The sequence below is a fragment of the Colossoma macropomum genome, unplaced genomic scaffold (genome assembly GCF_904425465.1).
Source record: "Colossoma macropomum unplaced genomic scaffold, Colossoma_macropomum, whole genome shotgun sequence".
Taxonomy (NCBI): domain Eukaryota; kingdom Metazoa; phylum Chordata; class Actinopteri; order Characiformes; family Serrasalmidae; genus Colossoma; species Colossoma macropomum.
Window position 1 is genome coordinate 14,747,496 of NW_023494794.1, and position 24,810 is coordinate 14,772,305.

Below are 24,810 nucleotides of genomic sequence, written 5' to 3' on the forward strand. Positions count from 1 at the left end.
CAACAGTTTCACAGTATAAAACAGAACAGAAAACCAACTGAGTCCAAAAACACTTAAGAGTGTTTCAGCATCTGCTCATTGGCTTCTATCGTAAGTATGGAGTCAATAAGTTGGTTATTTTATTAAATACAATGAAAGGTGTTCAAATCAACTGTGATAACCGATGGTTTGCTGCAGATGCAGCAGATTTAGGTTTAGATAGCTTGAAAAGACACTGAAGTATTCCTTTAAGAAGCCCATACCTTTAGCTGAGGATTGTGGCAGGTCTGGCTGTGTAATGGACCTTCCAGATAGAATAGGGTCAGTTAGAGATTTAATTCAACGACCTCTTGAATTAGTTAAAAAGCAATGAAGAAGGCTCACTCCAAGAACGTTACCGTTCACAACCACTCCTCAACTATAAAGTACAGGTCACTTTTAAAACGATTGAACGTGGTGGAGCACACATGCGTTGATGGCATTTGCGAAAGATGCAAGACTTCGCATGAAGGAATAGCCTTAATACCGCTAAAATAATAACCAGCCACTTTTATCATTCCACGTTTTAAATACATCACACCTTTATACGCTATACAAATATATAAATATACAAAAAAACACGCTACCATTTCTCTTATTATGAACAAGCATTGGCATGCTGATTGGTTTCAACTATTACTGCCTGCTAGAAACACAACACTGTTATGAAGAATAGTCCGGATATGTTGTGTAAGCTGGCGTGGAGTTTGGCGAATACGAAGCTATTTCGTTGCTTATTGTTGACTAGCTGAGTGGTGGGTGGGTCTACTATGAGCAGGAACTCAAAAACAGAGTCATATATTCTCATAATCTTCAACCAAGGTGTGCTTTGACGACAGAGTAATATGAAGAGTTGCTTGTTAGTCTGACAGCGTAGGTTGTGTGTTTTATTAGTTAATAATCGTTTCGAGATTAATAGTTGAAAACAAAAAGCAGTGGGTAGTCTGAAACTTGGAACTGTGTAACAGTCATATTGGGATCAAACCTGCCAAGAGGTGAGAGGAAAGTACTGGAGAGAGGAAGGACCCTTTTCCTCGCTCCCTCTTTCTCTTTCCATTCATCCCTCCCTCTCTCCATAGGTATGGGGCTCGGTTAAGTATGCTTCCCTTTTCTGGTCCCCAGCACTTCTAGTTCAACTCCCTTCCTTCACTCACTGAGTGGCCACTTTAATAGCTGGGAACCGAGAACAGAGGGTCAGTGTTTCCAGTGGGACCATCACGACGGGGGAGCATTCTGGTTCTGATATATGGACGCCTTCTCTTTCAGCAGGTCCAAACACAAATGACAGCTCCAACTTCCTGCAGAGCAAACAAAAGACATAAGCTCGTTATTAGCGCATATGTATATACATATACATTTTAAATAACTGAATATCAGAGCTAATCAAATATCTTAACACAATATGTTTTTCCATATCATTTAATATAATGCTAAGTTTGAAGTCAGAACAGTATTATGAAACCTAAAGAACACAAAAGGTTTATTGTGGTGTGGTTATTAGCAAGACAGAACACGAAAAAGCAAATTTAACTGGAAAAAATAAATAAAAATAAATAATAATAATAATAATAATATATAGTTTAGAGTGCACTGCGCTTCTACTAGACATTTACATTCAAGACATACAACTACTTTAAAACTTTAAACTGTCAACAAAACCAGGAATAAAAAGATAAACAGAGACTAAAGCTGCTTTAGAGGACATACCAAGTTTAAAACACCCCAAGCTTTTCATTATCATCAAACAAAACTGTATTGCAATTTACACCAATCAGGCATAACATTATGACCACCTCCTTGTTTCTACGCTCATTGTCCATTTTATCAGCTCCACTTACTGTATAGGTGCACTTTGTAGTTCTACAGTTACAGACTGTAGTCCATCTGTTTCTCTGATACTTTTTACTAAAACTCCAGCAGCACTGCTGTGTCTGATCCACTCGTACCAGCACAACACACACTAGCACACCACCACGTCAGTGTTACTGCAGTGCTGAGAATGATCTACCACCCAAATAGTACCTGCTCTGTGAGGGTCAATGGGGGTCCTGATCACTAAAGAACAGAGTGAAAGGGGGCTAACAAAGTATGCAGAGAAACAGATGGACTACAGTCTGTAACTGTAGAACTACAAAGTGCACCTATATAGTAAGTGGAGCTGATAAAATGGACAATGAGTGTAGAAACAAGGAGGTGGTCATAATGTTATGCCTGATCGGTGTAAATCAAGGTCATTATAGCTCCCGACACTAAAGAGGCATAAGAACATTCATTTATATATATTGCGATAGAAGCTTCTGAGATAAACAAACTGTTGAGCGTCACAGTGACAAGGGATCAAAATGCCTACTTCTTTTGCCCAACAGTGAAAAGTAGATAGTGAGGGAAGGAAAAAAGCTGTATTTGCAGCACATCCAGTCAGAGGGACACTATCTTAATAATAATTTAATCATTCTCATATAGTCGTCATGATGTCCCAAACACTGCATTTTATGTTCATGCAGCCCCACGTCTCACTATGTAATTCTGCACATTATTACCTTCAGGGGGCTCAGACATGGGCGGGTTGAGGCAGTACATGTGATACCCCCTGTCGCAGTCATCACAGAACAGCAGCTGGTCCTGTGGAGAAGCGCATGTAATGAGTGTAAAATACTACATAACCCACATTACACCTGGATTAAGGTCAGAACTGATGTGTGGTATTAGTGTTTAATGAGCTAGTTTGCTGAAACTTCTACTGACTGGACAGAACACGTCTGCCTGTCATCTACACAGACATTTTTGACAGTTGTGAAAGTTTCTACTGTGTGGACACAGAGTGGAATAGCTCAATGTAGTGGTGCACACTGGACTTATAATACAGCATCTAGCTAACCATTTTACCATTAAAGTCAAAGATGAAAGTCACAAGCACTGAAACATATTACATCAATGGCATGTGTGGTTTGCATGTACCAGTGCACCAAACGTACATCGTTCTCTGACGTGCCGCACATGTTGCAGCACTTGCACTCGATGCACTGCCAGCGGTACGTTTTCACCGCCGCCATCATCACTGGGGTGAACTGCAGACAGGAAGGATGACCTGCAGAACGAGAATGAAAGGGTAAAGGAGAAAGAGAAAGAGAAAGAGAGAGCAGCAAAGTGAGAGAGCAACAGTGAGCAAGTCAGAAATAAGGAAAATTGTAAACTAATAATAATAATAATCGAAATAATAATAACAAAACAACAACAACATTAACAACAACATTAACATTAACAACAACAACAACAACAACAACAACAACAATGAAAGCCAGTAAGTATCAACTGACCACTAACTTAGTAGAGCTGCACAATATAACCAAAACACAATCAATAACACAGCACAGCTAAAGATTAATTTTGATTCATTTTGACCAAAACATTTGCTTTTGTTGCAACACCTTAATTCATCAAAACAAGTTTTGTTGATTTTCTAAGTGCAAATAAGTGAACACAGTTCTGCACCATTTAATGCTCAATTCCCATTTATCTGCTGATGTAAAATACTGCAGGGAACATAACACAAAATATATTCTGAGCAAAAGTTACACCACATTTTGTATTTTGTTTCTTTTTCCCCAATATGTTAAACTCAGCAACTAAATAGAAACTGGGACTAAAATCTGCAGAAAAATGCTATATTTAAGTTTGTTCCCTGTAGAGTGAAAATCTTGAAATGAAGTGAAACTTGACTGGGGTTGCTTTTGCATGCAACTGTATGTGTGTTTCATACCGGAGCGGCCGCAATCGGAGCAGGACACCAGCTCTTCTGATTGGCCGGTTTTCTGGTTCATGTTGGAATCGCCCAAACAGAAATCACAGTAGTTGTTGGGCAGGGCCAAACCGTCTGGACCCTTTTTCGGGGCTGATAACAACCAGAAACAAGATTCAATGTCTCATGTTAAACCAATATAACCACGCAAATTAGAGAAGTAACAACACCTTTATTGGCATTTGAATTACTTTTCAAGGTAACTCACAATACCAACAACACAGTGATTATCGTGACACTGTGATACTGCGATACAAAAGTGTGACAATGTACAATGCAGAGATATGACAATGGGCTTTCTATCACATTTACACATTTGGCAGACACTCTTATCCAGAGCGACTTACAGTTTTATGTTACAGATGTAGGTGAATGTAGCATTAAGAGTCTTGCCCAAGGACTCTTACTAGCGCAGCATGGTGTGTTGCCTCACTGTGATAAAGTCACGCTTTAGTATTAAAGTATATCTATCGCTGTTTTCGGACCGAAACCTCGTATCTCCAAAAAGGTAACTTTACAGGAGAGGGAAAAAAAACATACTTTACTTTTAATGCAAGTCAATGGAACCAGACTCTTTTCCAAGTATTTCTGGACCATTTCATTCGATCCATTTATCATAAAATTTACACACAATGTAAAGGCCAACATTTTCACATTATGTCAAAACTGAAAAAAATAAATAAATAAACAACAAAAATGGAGATACGAGGTTTTGCTCCGACAACAGTGATACGCACATCTTTCAAATTTGCTAATCAACTTGATATTATTCAGCTACTCACTCTTAGGCTCCTCCGGCGGGGGTGGAGTCTGGGGCGGAAGCTCCGGCTCCTCTTTGTCCTCTCCCTCCTCGTCGGCTAAGTGAGAGTGGGCGTAATGGTAGCTCAGTCCCGGCCGGTTCTTGTAGCGCTTTCCACATACTGCACACATAAACAAGCAGACTTTCTATTTAACATTATCTCCAAGCAAACATTTGGTGTTGAATTGTTCACTTTATAATGTGATTTTGTTCACCTTTGTATCTCGGATCACAAAAAGTACCATCACGCACTCATACAGACACTGGTATTTCACAACCCATCTCCAAAACTACCATGCGCACCTGTAAACCTACAACTAGTCTTGATAGAACAGACCCCAAGCCCCAAAGGATTTGGCTTTTAATGAATAGTTTGGTGAAAAATCTCTCTTTTTCCTTCATCAACACCGTCAAACCAAGACAGGTCTGAAAGTTGCTTCTTCAGTTCTGCACTGGAACTACAAGGCTAATGTAGCTAACATGGAATGGAAGCTTATATATACCAATAGGCATTGTGTTGTCAGTAAAAACAGACACATATGTCACACAGCTAAAAAAAAAGTATGGGCCATCTCAAAGCCTCAATTTCAGCCACACTTTTTCATGTTTATGGATAAGAGAACGTCATACAGCGTCAAAAACCTAAATACTGCTTCAAATACTTCTTAGCTGCATTGTCCTCAGAGTGTCAGTGCAAAACTAAAGAGGCAAACTTCAAACATGTCTTGGCTGACTAACTACATTTGGGGTAAGAGGGGAAAACATGATTTTTCACAGAACTATTCCTTTAATGTGGTGCACAAAGACTTCAATCTTCATTCCCTCCCTCAGGGTTTGGGGGGGGGGGACCAGTCACATGGCTAGAGCGACTCATACTAGTGTACAAGTCAGAAGCCCACACAGCAGATTCTTAACCCCTCTTTTAGTCACCGCTTTGAACTGCCTTGCTCAACTGCACTCACCTTCATTTCATGTATTCATTCATCCACTTTTCTTATGTGCCACTTTAAACCACTACACAAGTGAACGTCTGTAGAACTTGGTAGATTTCAAGGCTCAATTCACACATTAATTTATTTGTACATAGTAATGTGTGTGTGTGTGTGTATATATAGATATAGTGTGTGATATATATATATATATATATATATATATATACACACACACACACACACACACACACACATAATATATATATACATATATATACACACCACACACACACACCTATTTATCTCCCCACGCTGCTGTCGGAAGAAAACTTTCATCCATTTTTGTCATTTTTTTACGTTTTTGACATAATCTGAAAATGCCTGTTGTTTACATTGTGTGTAAATTTCATGATGAATGGACTAAAAGAAACGGCCCAAAATGAAAAAAGTCTGGTTCCATTGACTTACATTAAAAGTATGTTTTTTCCCTTCTCCTGTAAAGTTATCATTTTGGAGATACAAGGTTTTATTCTGACAACAGCGATATACACACACATATATATATATATATATATCGCTGTTTCATTTTAAAACACTATTCTAATGTAAATGTGTACAATTCACCATGTCTCATGTCAATTTCACATGGATTTCCATCTATTTTTAATCTCACACAGTCAGTTCTTCTATTAATTCATTAATTCTTTCCTTCCTTATTACTTAACTCTTCAAACCTTTTCATTAACTCACTCATCTGCTTAACACACAATTCATTCCACTCCAACTCTGATGCTCTCATACAAACCTTCCTCTTCCCACACACTTGCACTCTGTGACACATATTACCTCGTAGCCTACTGCGCTGAAATAGCAGCATTTCTCTGACACCATCACAAAGCACTGTAAGCTGCCTTAAGTGTAGCTAAATCCATAAATGTTCAAGCATAAAAAGAGAGCAAACCATTAATTCTTAAACGGCACATCCATTCAGTCGAACCGAACAAGGCTTACGGCAAATCAAAACAAAAGCAGAGGCTCTATTTCACTCTACGCAGAGGACTGAAGAAGGGATGGGAGGGAGAACGGAGCACAGACACCCAGAATGAAGGGATGAATATCAGCAACGAGAAGCAGAAAGACAGAACTGAAAAAAGCACATACAGGATGATCTGCAGAGTAAAAGGGGAAATAGGAGAAGGAAGGGAGGGAAGAGAGAAAAGACAATGAAGGAGGGTGGGAGGGTGGATTTCAGCATAGCAGCTAAGGCTAAATGTGAAAATGCTAATGTTGCCGAATAAAGAATGAGAGCAAGTCGGGGGCGGTAAGAATCACACAAATCAGCCAGAGTTAATTAGTTACCACTCGCTTACATTCTCTGTTTCTCATGCTGACGCTGAGTTAATCATGCCGATCACTACAGGAGGACGTGGCGTACACAGGCCATTAAATCCACGAGGTCAGTGGTTAACTCTGCATGTTTAAAGGAATGGCTCAGCAAAATGATCCCCCACTTACCCCAGATGTAGCTGATCAGCCAAGATATGCTTTGTTTCTTTAGTTTAGTGCTGGAGCTACAGGCTAACGTAGCTAACAAACCCTAGAAGTCAACAGACACCAAGACTTTTCAGCAAATACATCCCAAAAACGTCCCTCAACCCACTCAAACCGCGTCCATGTCTTCATTAGAAGTGAGCAGTAATCAAATATACTGTGATAAATTTTGTTATTGTGATAAACAACTTGGTTCTCAGCATGATTATGATTATCATCCATACTTAACACTACAGACGTCTGGGGAGGCCATGAGCTGTTGCTATAATTGTTATATTATCCTGGATTGTGATCTTAAGATAACGAGTTGTTATCTTGAGATCACAAGATAATTAACTTCTCAAAATAACAACTTTGTTATCTTAAGCTCACAAAGTAATTTACTCGTTATCTCAAGATAACTTACCTTGAGGTCACGAGATAGTTAACTTATCTCAAGATAACTTGAGGTCACAAGATAAGTCATTAACTCAATATAACTTGTCTTGAGATCACAAGATAATTAACTTGTCTCAAAATAACTGTTCTCCTAAGGTCAGAAGACAATTAACTCTATCTCAAGACAACTTATCTTGAGGTCAGAAGATAATCTAGTCATTAACTCAATATAACCTATCTTGAGATCACAAGATAATCAACTCGTTGTCTCAAGATTACTGTTCTCCTAAGGTTAGAAGATAATTAACTCATTACCTCAAGATAACTTATCTTGATGTCACAAGATAATTAACTCATTATCTCAGGATAATTATCTTGTGTCCTCAAGATAATTAACTCGTGATCTCAAGATAACAATCCAGAAAATTCGTACTACCTCATGGCCTCTCTGGGCTTCCGTAAAACACTGACCAAATGTGTTTTATTATAAAATATAATCAGGCCTTTTTAACCGAATTCAGAGCACAGTGCAGTGTGCGACATGTTGACTAACAATCATTGTGGAGTTTTAATGCCAGTTTTTAAGTTTTTAGGCAAGATGTCTGTATTTAAGAATATCATGACTCGCATCGTAAACGTGTCTCAGTCTCACAATGATACTTTTGCACTACCACACTGATGTGGTTTAGCACACAATCTGACTTACTGTGAAATATAAAAAAACTTCACAGCAGGTCAAACTGTGTCCTAAACCACATCAACAGGTCTGTGCGATCTTAATGAAAACCTGGATGTGGTTTGAGGTGGCTGAGTGAAGTTTTGAAGACGTATTTACAGAACTGATTTGGGTGACTAGTGACTTCTAGTGTTTATCAGCAACGTTAGCTTCATAGCTCCAATCTTAAACCCAAGAAGCAAAATTTCAACACTTGGCTGGTCCATTATCTCTGGAGTCGGTGGACAATTGTGTAAATCTGAATTTTGGCAGAACCACTTATGTAAACCATCATGCACAAACAAGCTGCACTGATTTATGTTAAATGGGGCTGCAACTAAACCCTTCTACATGACTTACTGTTATTTTTACTGAGCCAACTAACTACTACGCCTCCTTTGGTTCATCTTACTTCGTGACAATCATTCAAAAATCCGTTTGTGGGTTCTTTTGTGGTTCTGTGCAATAACGGAAGCAATCACGCCCTACACTTCCTTTAACACTGCTGGGAATGACCACATGTATCGTAATGAACATTATAATGCATTATGGAGCATGCAATTATATGCTTACCATGTTAGCAATAAAATCCATGTCAACATTTATGTATAATCTAATTGCTGCAGCCCCAACGTTAACATTATTAACCTGAACAGTCACAAATAAAGTATTCAACTGTTCTACATACAACAGCAAGGACAGAGGAAGTGTGAGAAAGTAGGCAGTCTTGCAGGAACTAAAGCAGAGGTGGGGGCCGCCTCTGAAGAGACTGAGGAACCGGTTTTGAAATTGTGCTGACTCTGTTTCCTGCCTGAACATGCCCACGGCCTCAAAGAATGTCAAACAGCTCCAAAGCAGCTGTGATTTCACTGCAGTTTACAGACTAACTTTAAAGGACTAGTAAAATAATAAAAAATAACTAATAAAAAAACAGTAATTTTTACAAAGATTCATATGTGGGCACATATTTAAGTAACTTAGATCTTAGTTTGATAGCAGTTTTTGAAGAATTCACTGCAGTTACTGAATAATAAGTCTTAACCCTCTATTGCACAACGTTGCTTCAGAGCAACAAACTCATTTTCCTCACTTTACAAACAACATTATACATATTTAAAAACAATGTCAGGATTAACAATAAAGGGAAGAGTTTGAGTAAGTCAATACAAGCATGTGCTTGGTCATACTATCTCTTATTGGGCACATTTAAACCTCTTTTTTAACATTCAGTATCAATTGTTATGAGATTTTGCAGAAATAGGTTTGTTGCCTAGAAGCAACGCTGTGCGACAGTGGAATGGACTAGGCCGGTCACAAGCCAGGTCTCCCCACTTCAGGGGATACGGCTCTATATCATTAAATACCATTCTCACACAATGTTGCTTCAAGGCAACATATTCTAAAAGGACCCCTGCATACATTTTTTTTAACGTTTTTGGAATTTAATAATCAAATCTGAAAAAAAAATCGAGGACCATTTTATGTTAGAAAAGTGAATTGAATTTTTTTAAATTGCTCTCATAATGTGTGCAGTAAAGGGGTAAGATTAATAGCTCAGTAGTAACTCTGAGATTCAAGGAGTTAAGTAGCTACTGGTTTGCTAAGAAGTGATGTGGATTGTGGGAACTAGGGCTGCATGATAAAATTTAACCTGCGCTATTGCGATATATGTTTCCCTGATACACACAGCGCTAAGGGGTGACAGAATGTATCAAATTACTTCATGCACAGCGCCACCGTGACATCAAAAAAGCCCAAAAAGTGCTCTCTTGCTCTCCAACATGATGGAGTAACTTCACTAATTAGCTAAAATCCCATCTGCACATTTTATCCCAAACTGACGCCTGAAAATTGCTTAAAACGTAATGAGTATTCTCACTTTGTGTTGTGTGTAAAATGTACAACCTGTACAGTAAAATGAATGAAGCAGTGATTGCTACTGTCACAACAAATCTGCATCATCATAAGAGAATCTTTAAGTAATTAAATATGTATTTGTTTCTTTATACGGAAACTAACATATAAATATACAATTTTTTTTTATTTGTGTCTAAAGCCTGACTTTGAACACGAACAGAAAACACTGATCAAGCAATCATTTTAAGACTGAATCTCACGGTGCACCAGGTATAAATCCCCCCACAAGGGGCAAAAGCTTTTAAAGTTTCCTAAGAGCAGTGCTTCACATCAGTGACACTGGCTGTGTTTACATGCGAAGACGTTTGCCAATCCGATTGAATAAATTCCGATTATAGATTCAGATTGAGGTATTTATGCTCACTCTGCTCAACAATCTGATGGAAAATCTCCGCCTGCATGCTCACTACAAGTAATCCGATCCAAACTTACATGCATGCGTAAAGTGCCACTTGAGTGTAGACGTTACCATGACAATGAGCATCACGTGAGTCCAATCAGAGTGAGATGAGCAGCACTTGTGTTTTAATTGCTTTAAAATGATGTCAGACTCAGGAAAACGTCCTTCACATGTCCTTATTAAAGTCGTGTTCTGAGACACATAAGATGGTCGTCCGTCCCACGTGACGAACATGATCAGAACGTACTTAGACTTTCAGATTGGGAATGTAATCAGATACAGGCGTATATACAGCTATTATTCTACGATTTAACAGAGTAAAAATCGGATAGATGCTGTATTCCGAATGGCCTCAATCGGACTAGTCTATTCCGATTGAGCTATTAGTCAGATTATTAATGGATTATCAGGCTGCATGTAAACGTGGCTACTGTGTTCTTGTTCAGCTTCCTTACAGCACAGCCAGTTAGACACACACCATTTAAACATTACTTATCGCTTCTCATATCGTCATTGTGATACCCAACAGCTTTACGTCCATATCGTGCAGCCCTAGAGGGAATACACACTCAACTCTTGGTTCTGCAAGAAATAAATTTCTATTTCTAAAGATTTCTAAGCTACAGTGCGGTCTCCAAAACACAAATGGCTGGCAAGCTGTAGATGTATATAGACAAACAGTGTATGTAAAACAAAACAAGCACGTTCACAAAATAAAAGGGAAACAAAAATGAGGGGGGGGAGAACAAGCAATGAGCAGAAAAAGGCGGAGGGGAGAAAAAGGGAAGAGAGAGAGAAATATACCTCGTTCAGAAGTTTTTGAAATATGCTTTTGTTTGAAAGTGTCTGAAAGAGAGAGAAAGAGACATAAAGAGAAAGAGAGAAAAATAGAGAGAGAAAACAGACAGACTCAGACTGACACTAAGAATCAAGAAATTAAGAGAAATAAAATGATCAAGTCAAAAAAAGAAAAATGAAAAAGAAAGTTATCACAGCATCATGACACATTTAAGGGAGACGCAGAGAGAAAACACTCTGAAAACAATGACCCACCTGAAATCACCACACACAACTTTCACTGATTACTGTGATGAGAGATGAGTGAATGGCGAACTGTGCAAACTGACACACAAGTAATTCAAGATTTGGCCTGTTTCTCAATAAAGCTGGTATTTTGCTAAACAATTAGCATCTTGACCCCAAATATAACACTAGAGTCCATATTAGTCAAGAATGTGCTCAATATAAGGTAGTCATAATACCGGAATTTGGACTTCATCATTACCAAGTGTAGCATCATAATAATAATATTACACTGATACCGAAACGATACTAGAGTACAAATTAACATTTGCCTAAACATCCAATACTAATCAGGCTGAATTAGGGGTGGGCAATATGACAACGTCCATCGTTATCATGATAAATTGTGTCGCCATAAACTTTTCTGAGCATATCAAAGATATCATCTGTACATACTTAAAAATGAAGGTTCTTTAAGGGTTCTTTAGCAAAGAACATGGTTCTATATAGAACTATGAACACTCAAAGAACCCTTGCACTGTTTAATAGTTTTTCAGATTAATGGATAATGTGCTGCAGATGGTTCTAAATAGAACCGGTTTGAAAATGGTTCTATATAGCAACAAAAAGGGTTCTTCTGTTGTTACAGGCTTGACATGATAATTGCGGAACCCTTTGAGCGCTATACAGACCCTTTTCAAAAAGCCATCTACAGCTCCATCAGTCTGAAAAACCATTTAACCATGCAAAGAACCATTTAAGCATGCACAGGGTTCTTTGAGTATTCCTTGTTCTATACAGAAACCATTTTCTTTAGTAAAGAACCCTTGAAGAAGCTTCATTTTTAAGAGTACTTCTAGAACAGTGAACAACTGCATACTTCATTACAAAAGAGCATAATTGATGTGAAACATTAAATACAATTTAAATACAAATGCAAATTTCATAGATTTTTTTTTATTAAGTATTTCAGGTCCTTTTTTTCAAACCAACTGCAGTAAAATGTAATGACATGCACTGTGTATCATGTAAGCATCAAGTTTTGTCTTATATTTCTGCAATTACACCCACCTCTAGACTGAACACAAAGTTTGTATAATTATAAAGCTTGAAAATTTTACTTAAATGAAGTACCTACATAAATTTAACATGACCTGAGTATGTTTTGGGGGCAGATTTGACAGTAAGATGAGGAAATACAATATTGATAAAATTGACATGCTGTTTTTGTTTTGCTAACGGCAACCGCTGTCCATCTGAGTCGAATCAGCATGTGCAAATTAGTATATAACCTTAATGTAGTGTTTACAGAATTTTAGATACACTGCGCAACATTAACTCAAAGACTGATCAGATTTAGAAATTTGGGCCTGGCCTTTTCCGTTATGAAGAAGTACGGAAACAGACAGAAAGATGCAGAAAGAGATAGGGTGGAGCCTGCCACACAAACAGGAAAAAATGGATATCTGAGTTGTTTCTACATTCTTTGTTTGAGAGACAAATTAAAATTTACCTTATTAAATCAAAATAAATGAATAAACAGAAAACCTTACACACTGCAATGAATCACTGGGATAACAGCAACAATAAAATATCCCATAATTGTCTGACTCACTGTCGCAGGCGTACGGCTTGTCCCGATCCTCCAGAGCAGCCGCTGCATCCAACTTCTTGCGAGCGCTGCTGACGCCCCGCCCCTACGGAGAGGAAGACCACCATTATAGCTGACATAGTCAATGCTAGACATCAATGATCAATGATCCACAGTATACATTTAATACATATCACATTTTAAAGATACAGTAAGACTTGGCTGGGTGGTATAATAATAAGATATGTGGTATTTAAAAATTATGGCAGTATTTAAAAATGATGACAGGATCTAAAAATTATGACAAAACTTCTATTCAGCATCTGAACGGCCAAATGAACACATTCCACCCATTATATTTTAGAGGGGCTCACTGATCGGTAGTGTGGGAGCTCACTGATCAGCGGTGTGGGAGCTCACTGATCGGCGGTGCTGATAGATAAAGGGCAAAAATCAAAGCCAGGAAAACCTCAGAAAAACTAAGCGTAGCAGCAACTCAGCAACGACTAAGAGCTTCACCACAGAACAAGCTCAATTTCAGTTCTCACTCCATCACCAGTCACTCGACTTGTGCTCTCAGATATTCTCTAAATAGCATTTTAGCATCAATTAGCTGGAATCAATCCTGTGCTGTGGTATGCAGGACGTTTGACCTGCTAACTAAGCTACTGTTAGCTTAGCCAATGCATTACAGTTCCAAACACCACAAAACAGGTTCGATTTGAGTCGACACCAGTCACTTGACTTTTGCTCTCTCAGACATGAGGTTTTAGCACCTAAACTTGTTTCAGCAGAGCAGCAGTTAGTCAGAATCAAACCCGTGCTGTGGCGTGTGGCACTGTTTGTGTCTGCAGTTGCTCTATAAACTAGCATTAAGGAAGCCGATCAGGCTACAGATCCAAACACCAGAGAACAGGTTTAATTTTGGCTTTCTGTCCTTTACATTTACATTTACGGCATTTAGCAGACGCTGTTATCTAGGTGGGGACTGAGCACCAGTCTACAGCGTAGAAGGCAGAGGTGTTACCCACTGCACTATACCAACCACAACACCTTTCCTCTCAACACCAGCTGCTCAACTTCACTCTCCAAGGTTTGAATCATCACTTAAACAGAACTGTTATCATGCTAGCTAAGCTTATGCTAACCAGCTGCCTTCTAGTTTGCAGCACTGTTTAACATCTCAATTGGGAGACAGAGAACGTCATATTTATTCAATGATAGCTTGGAAATCAAGCACTGCGTTCACTTATTTGGTGATTGCGTCAGCAAACTGAAGTTTGAGCTCAAAGTCATCAGATTTATCCACTCGGGGAAGGGTCCAAAGCACGACCCTCTCACAAAATGTTCTGCATTTGGCATGCAGGAGGACTATATTTAACATTATCATGATAAGTTACATCAAATTATGTCACAATATGCCTTTCTGAGCATATTATGGACGTCGGCAGTACTTCAAGGACTTCCCAACTGCATGGTGGATAACAAAGAGTGTAATTTGTCCTGTTTTATTGGATTTAGTGCAGCACAGTACATGAAATATTGAATCTAAATCAATGTATTCATTGTTAGGCTTTTCTTATGCGGCACTGACATGCTGTGTATCGTGAAAACTTCTTGAAGTATCTTCATATTACATTTTCGCCACATCGCCCACCTCTAGTTTGCAATTACACATTAACACCACAATGCAATATACGTTTCCTCCAGCCCCCCAAAATTTACACAGTGCAGCTTTAACATAAAATTAGAAAAATCTCTCATAAATTTTGCACTTATTCTAAAATAATTCTAGGCAAGCACAACGGTGTACTCAAGAAAACTTCACATTGATTTTTTGTTCTTTCCAAAAAACGTTTCATGATCAATGCACTAATAGAAATTGTGTAACGGAAATTTACATTAAGAACAGTTTTTACTTTTCTGATAAGAGTTTTGAAAACAACTAGATTTAAATCTCACCTTTCCCTTTCCTTTGCCACGTCTCTTTGGGGTATCTTCCTCATAGTCTTCATCATCCAGATCATCCAGGAAGTCATCAGGTTCCAAAATTCTCTATGAATATAATCAACAAGAGGGTTCATTCCTTCGTCTGTTTGTTTGTACACGGTACCCTCCTAACCTTAAACTAGAGATGCTAAGCTTTCTAACAACATGCCATATGAGAACTGAATACACCATCCAGCAGATCCAATCAAAGTAGGGATTACTTCTTTTTTGTTGTTTTTTTCAGTAAAAATGTGAAAAACTGAAAAATCAGAAATATAAAGATTTGCTCAGCCTGCCGATTTTAGGCTTCTAAATGTTAACTCTCCAACTGTGGTAGCAGTTTTCTGCCTAGGGATTTGATCGCCACTTGTAAAATATGAGCTGTTCTAGATATTAACTTCCATATGACTTAATTCTTAATGTTATGCAGCATTCTCAGTTACTTTTAGAACTTCTTGCTAGATTTATAATAAGTTTTCTTAATGTATGTTGAACAACATTTCAAACTGCATTATTTGGAATCATTTTACACGTGTATCTACAACCGAATCGGTTTTATACTATTATGTGTGTTACCTTCCTAACTCTGGTAGCCGGGTTGAGTCCTCCACTAGAGAACTCTGTGTGTGGCTCCTCGTCAGCAGGGCGAACGTCCAGCGCTGATCTTTTTTCCAGCGGTTCTCCCCTCAGCAGAGCCTCCAGACTGCTGCCATCACTGGAGCTCAGCACGTCCTTCTTCAGCCCCAGGTCCAACTCTACACAACACAAACACATTAACAGAGTGAATGCAAGTCCTTCTTCAGGTCCAGATTTAAGCATACCTCACTGTATGACTGAAAACTGGACAAAATCCAGGCTTCAAGACGACGGCCAGTGCTGTTTTTTAACTATGAAACAAGTCAATGGGGTAAAAAGCGGTACAGCTCACATCTGCTTAAAGCTGCACTGTGGAAGTTCTGGGGATTTGGTGGAAATGTTATTACACAGAACTTGCTGAAAAACATTTAACTTGGGCTTTGCTTTGGACTCCTTCTGCTAGCGGATGAATCTGATGATTGAATTATCTTTCAACGCACTCGCAACGAGAACTCGGACAAAACTCAGGAAGGAAGGACGTGTCTTCTGAGGATGCGAGAGAATTATCTTCTATTGTCATCATACCTTCATCAGTATAACGATGGTTTTGCATTTGAGACTTAAACATCGAGTCTGACCCTCTTTTTGAGCCTGTGTGAGACGGTTATACGTAAAGATGTGTGATATAGTCCGAAAAACTCCCAACCCGACACCTCTGACTTCAGGCTTTACAGGGCAACTTGCAGCTGCACACACACCATATTTTAGCCTGCCCCCCCCCCACACTGTTATGCTACTTCTTTCAATTTTAACAAAAATCATACATAGTGCTGTTTGCATCATCCACGTCATTCCACATCAACCACTTCGTTCCACATCAACCACTTCGTCCTGCGCCTGCCGTAATTTTTTTCTTGAAATCTGCTAAACTTGAAAACGCATTTTTCACACTAAAAATAGTCACCAGAGTCCAGCAATCACAAAAATGGCAATGAGTTCACTGTAATTATGAATGACACAAAATAAACGCTTAAGTTTGTTGAAAGGGGCAGAATTCTCCACTGGTGTAAATGGAGCCCGAGTCTCTGTTGTCTGCATAAAGTGGGAATTCCTCACTAAAAGCTTGTGCTGCATTCCTGGAAATATTTTGACATGGCAGCTCTCGAGTCATGAATCACCTCTGCTCGTATATTCACCAAATGAAACTACAGAATCAGGCAGCTCCTCCAGCACCAGACAAGAAAACAGAAGAGAAAACAGCTAAAGCTAACCCCAAAACACCAGCCATTCCTTTATATCCGCTGCCTCAGAAACAAAGTGGACCACTTCAGCTGTGATGGACTAGACAGCGGGAGGTGATCAAGGGTCCACTGTGTTTATACTTCCATTTGAAGCAAGGCTTAAAACATCCCTGGCTTAACCATTCAGCTAAAGGGGATAACGTTAGCGTTGTTCACGCTGTTTCTACATCACGTATTCCGTGCTAATTTGTGGCATACCGATATAATGGTTATAACAAAACTTACATCGGAGGAAGGAAAATCAAGCAGTATAGAAGATGAAAAGGTATACGGCCCAATATTGCATGCGAGGGCACTGAAAAGCAGCATCTTTCTTCAGATCTAAATTTTTTTTTAAATGAGGGCAGCAAAAAGTCCTCAATGGAATTTCACACTTGTTTTACTCTCCTAGTGGGGACATCCATCTCAAACATGCAGGAAAACAAGTACATACACAAAAATGAGTTTGTCCTCACTTTATCTTTGTTAACGCATGTAGGTTTCTGAGTCTCTCAGAAGCTCACACACACACACACACACACACACACACGCTGAGGAGTGAGTACCTGTCTTTAGAGACGGGAAAGCCAGTCGAGGGTCTTCAGGGGGATGAGCTCTCCTCTTTTTTCTCCAACGACGAGCTGGATACGTATACAACTGCCCCGGGGCCACACCTTCACACACAGAAAGGGGATTAGTGTTGAGGTATTTTTCAACTCTGAGATTCTCACCTGAAGGGAAAATGTAACTTCAGCTCTTAATTATAAGGCTAACGTTGATGACAAGCACTAGAAGTCAATAGTCACCCACCGTAAAACTACATCCCCAAAACTTCTCCCAACCCACTCAAAATGAATCCAGGTCGTTCTTAAGGTTGCGGTTGTCAGTGTGGTTTAAAAAAAGGGGTTCTCAACCGTTTCCACCTCAGAAGTCATATATTTACCAGCGTGACAGCCCACAGGAAAAACAAATCATCACTTAAACTTTCCATTTTCAACACAGCTATGTTATAGCAGACATACCTTATGTACTATTTTATGTATCAGTAAACAGAAAAGAGTAGATAAGGTGAATGTAAGCTTGTTTTACATCAGAAACCAGAAACAAAATCGTGGCAAATTATGTAAAATAATTCAACACATTTTTTTTAAAATTCACATTAGTCACTCGCAAGTGGATAACTGAAAAGTCGGGGGGAGCATTTTGTTTCTATAGACAGGAGATAAAACCGAGCAAGCTGCCTTGGTGTGTTGTAGCTGCAGGGCTTGTATTAACATTGTTTACCATTTGAAAACATTTCATATTTCTTTTCGTCTGTTAAGTAAATTATTTTTTCACTGATTTTTGTGATAAAGTGCCATCAATACCCCCTACACACCACTTCCCTGTTCATTTTTAAAGCTCACTCTGAGTTATTCTGTGCTCCAAACTACATCAGCAAGTCTGCATTACCCTAATAAGGACCTGGATGGGGGCTGAGAGAGGTTTTTATTAACAGGAAAGATCTGGGTGACTATGGATGTCTAATATTTGTTAGAACGGTTAGCCTCGTAGCACCAGTGCTGAACTAAAGAAACAAAATCTACAATAAACATGCCTTGTATGACTGACCACACGCAGGGTAAGAGGAATATTGTGTAAATTTGATTCCTTTAATCTCTGCCTGGGAAACAGACCCTGTGTGTAGCAGTGTGTGTGTGTGTGTAGTACCTGGCCCTCGGTGCCTCTTCTCCATCCAGATATAGCAGTTGCTCTGGGCGACGCCTGTCTGAGAGTCCAGAAAGGGCATCCTCACGCTCCTCTCCGCACACAGGCGAGCGTTATAGTTATGGCACTGCTCCATGGCATCTCGGTAGTACTGCTCGCCCAGCCTGGACACACAGACAGACAGGCACACAGGACAGTTATGGGCAGGGTGTAAAACCTCTGACTTCAAGTCAAGTCAAGTCAAATTTATTTGTATAGCGCTTTTTACAACTGATGCTGTCACAAAGCAGCTTCACAGAAAAGGACAAAGTTTTAACATGAGATGTAAATCCTCCAGGTGAGCAAGCCAGCGGCGACAGTGGCAAGGAAAAACTCCCTCAGAGCTGAGGAAGAAACCTTAGGAGGAACCAAGGCTCACAAGGGGGGACCCATCCTCCTCTGGTCAAACTACCTACAAAATTATTATACTACTAATATTAATAGTAGTAGTAATAGTTAGGAGTCCACTTCAGTGTAGTGTGGGCAGCTAGTCCAAGGCAGGTGGCGGTAGCTGGGCAAGTGGCGGTGACTGGGGCGTGGGTAACTGGTCTAAAGCGGGTAGCAGGAGAGCTCGACAGACAATCATCCATCAGCAGGAGAGCTCAACACTTCACAATCAATCAACCCGAAATAAGATTTTTTTTTTTTTTGCAAAATGATTCAAAGCATCATGAAACTTACATTTTACCAGCTTTAGATTCAATAATTAATCTTTAAAAATACACTGATCACAGAAATGTGACTGGAGGAACTGTGTACACAGCAGTTTGAAAATGGCCTGATTTTCAGGCTGATGTTTGGGGTTTGGGCAGGTCAAATAAATGCATAACTAAAAATATCCACACTGCATTACCTGCTGTGGCTTGCTTAACCTTCTAACTGTCACCCCATTTTTGGCTAAAACGAATACCCAAAGTAAAGGAGCTCAGTTCCCACATGCGTTAGGCTACAGTCATGATCTCTGCCTCATTTAAAAGGTGACACTCGAGTTTTTTTCCCCAACCGTTCAACCAAAAAACTGTACGAATTACTGACAGAGTAACAGAGGCTGGAAGGGAGGAGTTTGTTTCCACCTGACTCTAGATCTCTAAACTGACTCTTGCCGTGTTATCAAGACATGTTTTGGATTACGATGTCTCTGTGGATTGCGGGGAGGCTTTGATGGTAAGGACCCACAGACCTGCTGGCGCTCATTCGGTGCTTATGTTGCAGATGAGATGATCGTTACTGCTGAGAATTATGGATCATAAAATGGTTTACAGGAATCGAATCCTGAGATTTTAAGCTTTCTAACGGTAAACTGCATCACTGTATCACTGGATGACTTGATGCATAAAAATGTGGCATAAAAACTAGGAAGTGAACGATTAGATGGGAAGCATACCGAAACAGATATAGGTACAGTGATCTAGAACAGGTCAAACAAGGAAAAATACACAAGTTTTCTGGTCAGAAACTTGTAAGCTAACTTTCCATAGTATGGATAATGGGACAGTTTGGTTATTTTTGGTATGGTTTGGAAGTTCCTCGTATAGTTTAGACGTTCTTGGCACGGGTTGGTAGTTCTTGGTATTGTTTGGTAGTTTTTCGCATGGTTTGGACGCTGGTAGAGTTTAGAAGTTCTTGCTATCGGTTAATAAAACAGAACGTTCTAATGCAAGACAGCATATCAGGGCTGATTCAGGGCATGGACCAACATTAAACACTAAGGAAATCGGACTGCGAGACAAATATAATTACTTTGGTAAATCCTAAAGCCACAGACGGCCTGACAACCGCGACAGATGGAAACTATCGACTCAAGCCTGCTTCACAGCAGCATGCAGCTGTCTGAAGCTTCCCAAAGACAAATAGATGCCAGAGAGATATTTAACAAAGCAGAAAGTCTCAGTAAGTTGGTTAAGTTAAGCTTAAGGTTGAGGATTTAGTCTCCTACAGAACCAGACTTGACTTTGGGCTTAATTTCTGGTTAAATGAGAAAACCTGCTTTGAACAGCTTTGCCCTTTTTATGGTATAATGCATAAAATCATGTCCTGCACAATCACTGGGACAGGTCTCCTTCAACACACTGACCTAGAAGTAGGAAATATGACAAGATGGCATCGTTATATAATGATAATGATAATTTACTTCACAATACGCTTTTCTGAGTATATCACGGGAACTTCTACCATTGCGCTTCTATGACACTGAACAACTGCATGAATCCCAGAAAGGATTTAGACCAATTATAGGACAAACAGAGCTTGTAAACCACAACAACCAGTACAGTAACTGCACGAGTAACAAGCAGCTTCTTCTTTCTGCTTAAATAGTTTATTTAAGCAAAAGATGCACTTAAAAATCACCCTGGTTGTCACAGACGAAGAGAAACATAACGATGCCCATCAAACTGTGAAAAGTATTGGGCTCCGTTCCCCCCCCCCCATTGCCCACCCTCAGCTCAGCCAAGCAACTCATATCCAGAACAGTTTCAGTCGGTCACCCTAAATCAGCTTAGCTCTGGCCGGCTTTGAACCCCTCTGCGTGTGTGTATGCGTTGTGTGCACAACAACACAGACGAGGGCTTTAACTAGCCCGCTTTTGTTTGCAAGCGCATGATCAGTGGCTGGAAGGCAAAGCGGCCATCCAGCCGAGTCATTGTGGCTGCCGGACAGCGGGAGGTGCCACTCCGTCGCCGGGCAACCGCCAAGAGCCCGAGGGAGGCCGACGGCTCTCCGCAGACTGGGAGGACGCGAAGAGGACGATGAGGTCAGAAAGGAATCGGGGGAATGTTAAGAAGCGGAACGTCTTTTTTCCACGTATCGAGGTTAAAAGCATTCGGCTCCTTAAAGCGACAGTTCAGCAAAATCAAGTTTACGACCACAATGATCCCCCTATCACAGACACAGTCAGCGGAGACATGATTGGTGTTTGAATAGATAACATAACAGAAATCATACAGTGTATCTGAGTTGCCTTGGCTGACTGACTATTTTGTGGTAAGAGGGCAAATTTGGTTTTTCAACCAATTCCTTTAGCGGCTGTAACTAAAACCAGCCCATCAACATCACTGCACTAACACGAGTCCTGATAACGAGAAGATTCATGGCCAAAACACTGTTACTTCTGAGGCCACAGTAAGTTTGTGAGGCAGTGGAAGATTTGAAGCAGGGCGAATTTCCTAGATGTGTCATTTCTCTCCTATCTTCCAAATAAACAATGCAAACGTGATCAGAGCCATAAAAGCCTCGGCAGATGAACGATCAGCTAATCGTTTCAAAGCTGGAAGATAAGAAGGGATTACACACTTTGTGAACACACAGAGGAACCGGCCACTTCCTGCTTCTGCTTTCTCTCGCTTCTCCAGCTCAAAAAAGAGCTCATAGGAACTGCAGTCCAACAACAGAGCCAAGTAAGAAGACATCTGTGGCTTAGCTGCTTCTTAGAGGCTCCAGAATTACAACTAACTGACGCTAAAGCACCTGCAGGCTGCAGACAGACACAATGAGCGTCAAAACCTGGCACATCTACGATTAGTCTTAAGATTTAAAGAGGAATTCTGTGATTTTTTTCCCCTAAATTTCTGTATAATTTAATTGCTGAGATGTAAACAAGTCACTCAGGGTGGTTTGATGAGAAAAAAAAAAATCACTGCAGAGAAACTTACAGACTCATTTCTTTACAGTGGTGTTGATGGGAACCAGGGGTCACCATGTCTAGTATTAATATAACTAATCTATCTACTATCCAAAACAACCAGCGTGTCTTGAGTTTTAAGCCAAACTCTTCTCAAACATTACAAAACATACACATATATATAAACACATATATCAGGAACCACACATTGCATTTGTGTGAGGCACTAAACGCTTCAGACGATTGGTTCCTATCACCACCACTGCGACCAACTCTGACTCGAGTTTCTCTACAGCAGCACTTTTTGCAACTGAACAACCTTATTTACGTTGTTTACATCTTAACACCTTAATTATGCAGACAAACAGAACAAGTTGGTTTAGTTCTTCTTTTAAAATTACTTCAAACAGTTCACAGAATCCACCAACCTCATCTAACTCTAACCTGAGAAGCTGATCTTTCTCGTCTTATTATTTTGGAGTAAAAGCTCCAGTTTTTGAGGTGCTTTTTTGTGTGAGGAGCAGTCAAGAGGTCCCCACAACGCCAACACGTTCACGTCATGTTACCCTTCCGAGGACATTCGGTCCCCACAAAGTTGTAAATACAAACACGCAGACCGTAATAAACACCGCAGTCCGGGTGACAGCAGCGCTGCGTCACCGACAACACCGAAACACAGACTTACTAAAACACGGTGGATCAAAACAGCGGGGTGTTAGTTTAAAACGGGCTCTTTAAGGCTTCATACAGACACAGAGCTCCCCACCCGCGGTGAGCTCAGCGGCTCTCGGCACGAGGCTTGAAGTTGGCTTCCTATCCGCCAGACACTTACTCGAGTTTACCGCTCCACATAAACACTATCGTTTACCGCTCCACCTTAAACGGGGCAGCAGAGACGCTGAGGCGCCTCAGGCGGCAGACTGTAACTGCTGCCCCATTTAAGGTGGAACGGGAGATTCGAGTACGAAGCTAAGTTGAGCTCCGCGGACGAGGCGCGTTTAACCCGGACACAGTCTCCGCTAACAGGCTAGCCGAGTCGGCTAACGGCAGCTCCTGCTCGCGGCAGGAACAGCGCGAACTCTCACCACATGCTCCTCACGCGCTACTCACGCCGCCCGTTACCGCCCGGCAGAGCTTCTCTCCGCCTGTTCGCGCCCGCGTGTCGCGGCCCGGACGCCGCGGCTGCGTTTAAAAGAGCGACGGCGGTCAGACTTTTACTCACAGCTTCACTACATTCTCCACCGCCGCCGCCATCTTCCTTCGCCTACGCTCCTGCGAGTGGGCGGAGCCGGAAACAGCGCGCGGGTTCCGGTAACTATGGAGATCAGAGCAGCGTTCTAATTAGAATAATGATGGGGACAGTGATGGTGAGGGTGATGGTGAGGGTGATGATGGTTCAATACCATCTTCGTCACCATCATCACCATCACTGTGGTGATGATCCATCACTATCAACATCACCATAATCACCATCACCATAAGAGTGAGAGTGAGGGTGATGGTGGTTCATCACCATCGTCGTTACCATCATCACCATCAATGTGATGATGATGATGGTGAAGATGATTAAGGTAATGATTATGATGATGGTGATGGTGGTGAGAGTGATGGTGATGATTGTGGTGATGGTGAGGGTGATGGTGGTGAGAGTGAGGGTGATGCTCGCTGTGATGATGATGATGATGGTGATTGTGGTGATGGTGAGAGTGAGGGTGATGGTGGTGAGAGTGAGGGTGATGATCACTGTGATGATGATAATGGTGATGATGATGGTGATGATTGTGGTGATGGTGAGAGTGAGGGTGATGGTGGTGAGAGTGAGGGTGATGCTCGCTGTGATGATGATGATGATGGTGATTGTGGTGATGGTGAGAGTGAGGGTGATGGTGGTGAGAGTGAGGGTGATGATCACTGTGATGATGATAATGGTGATGATGATGGTGATGATTGTGGTGATGGTGAGAGTGAGGGTGATGGTGGTGAGAGTGAGGGTGATGATCGCTGTGATGATGATGATGGTGATGATTGTGGTGATGGTGAGAGTGAGGGTGATGGTGGTGAGAGTGAGGGTGATGATCGCTGTGATGATGATGATGTTGATGATGATGATGATGGTGATGATTGTGGTGATGGTGAGAGTGAGGGTGATGGTGGTGAGAGTGAAGGTGATGATCGCTGTGATGATGATGGTGATGATGATGGTGATGATTGTGGTGATGGTGAGAGTGAGGGTGATGGTGAGAGTGAGGGTGATGATCACTGTGATGATGATGATGGTGATGATTGTGGTGATGGTGAGAGTGAGGGTGATGGTGGTGAGAGTGAGGATGATGATCACTGTGATGATGATGACGGTGATGATTGTGGTGATGGTGAGAGTGAGGGTGATGGTGGTGAGAGTGAGGATGATGATCACTGTGATGATGATGACGGTGATGATTGCGGTGATGGTGAGAGTGAGGGTGATGGTGGTGAGA

The 24,810-nt window shown here is 40.7% G+C and overlaps 1 protein-coding gene across 2 annotated transcripts; it reads right to left on the reverse strand.

Moving 5' to 3' along the window:
• Positions 1-212: 212 nt before the first annotated feature.
• dpf2 (D4, zinc and double PHD fingers family 2) lies at positions 213-23,604 on the reverse strand. 2 transcript variants are annotated; one of them, XM_036580340.1, is made up of 12 exons: positions 23,556-23,604; positions 18,679-18,839; positions 17,535-17,642; positions 15,689-15,867; positions 15,086-15,178; positions 13,148-13,229; positions 11,314-11,355; positions 4,600-4,737; positions 3,779-3,910; positions 2,994-3,106; positions 2,559-2,640; positions 213-1,316 (listed from the first exon to the last, which is right to left on the reverse strand). In XM_036580340.1, the coding sequence occupies exons 1-12, from the start codon at positions 23,585-23,587 to the stop codon at positions 1,234-1,236; spliced, it is 1,245 nt and encodes a 414-aa protein (XP_036436233.1). In that variant the 5' UTR covers positions 23,588-23,604; the 3' UTR covers positions 213-1,233. The 2 variants fall into 2 exon arrangements, with proteins under 2 accessions (XP_036436233.1, XP_036436234.1); XM_036580341.1 differs by lacking the exon at positions 11,314-11,355 and having other exon boundaries at positions 884-1,316.
• Between the last annotated feature and the right edge of the window lie 1,206 nt (positions 23,605-24,810).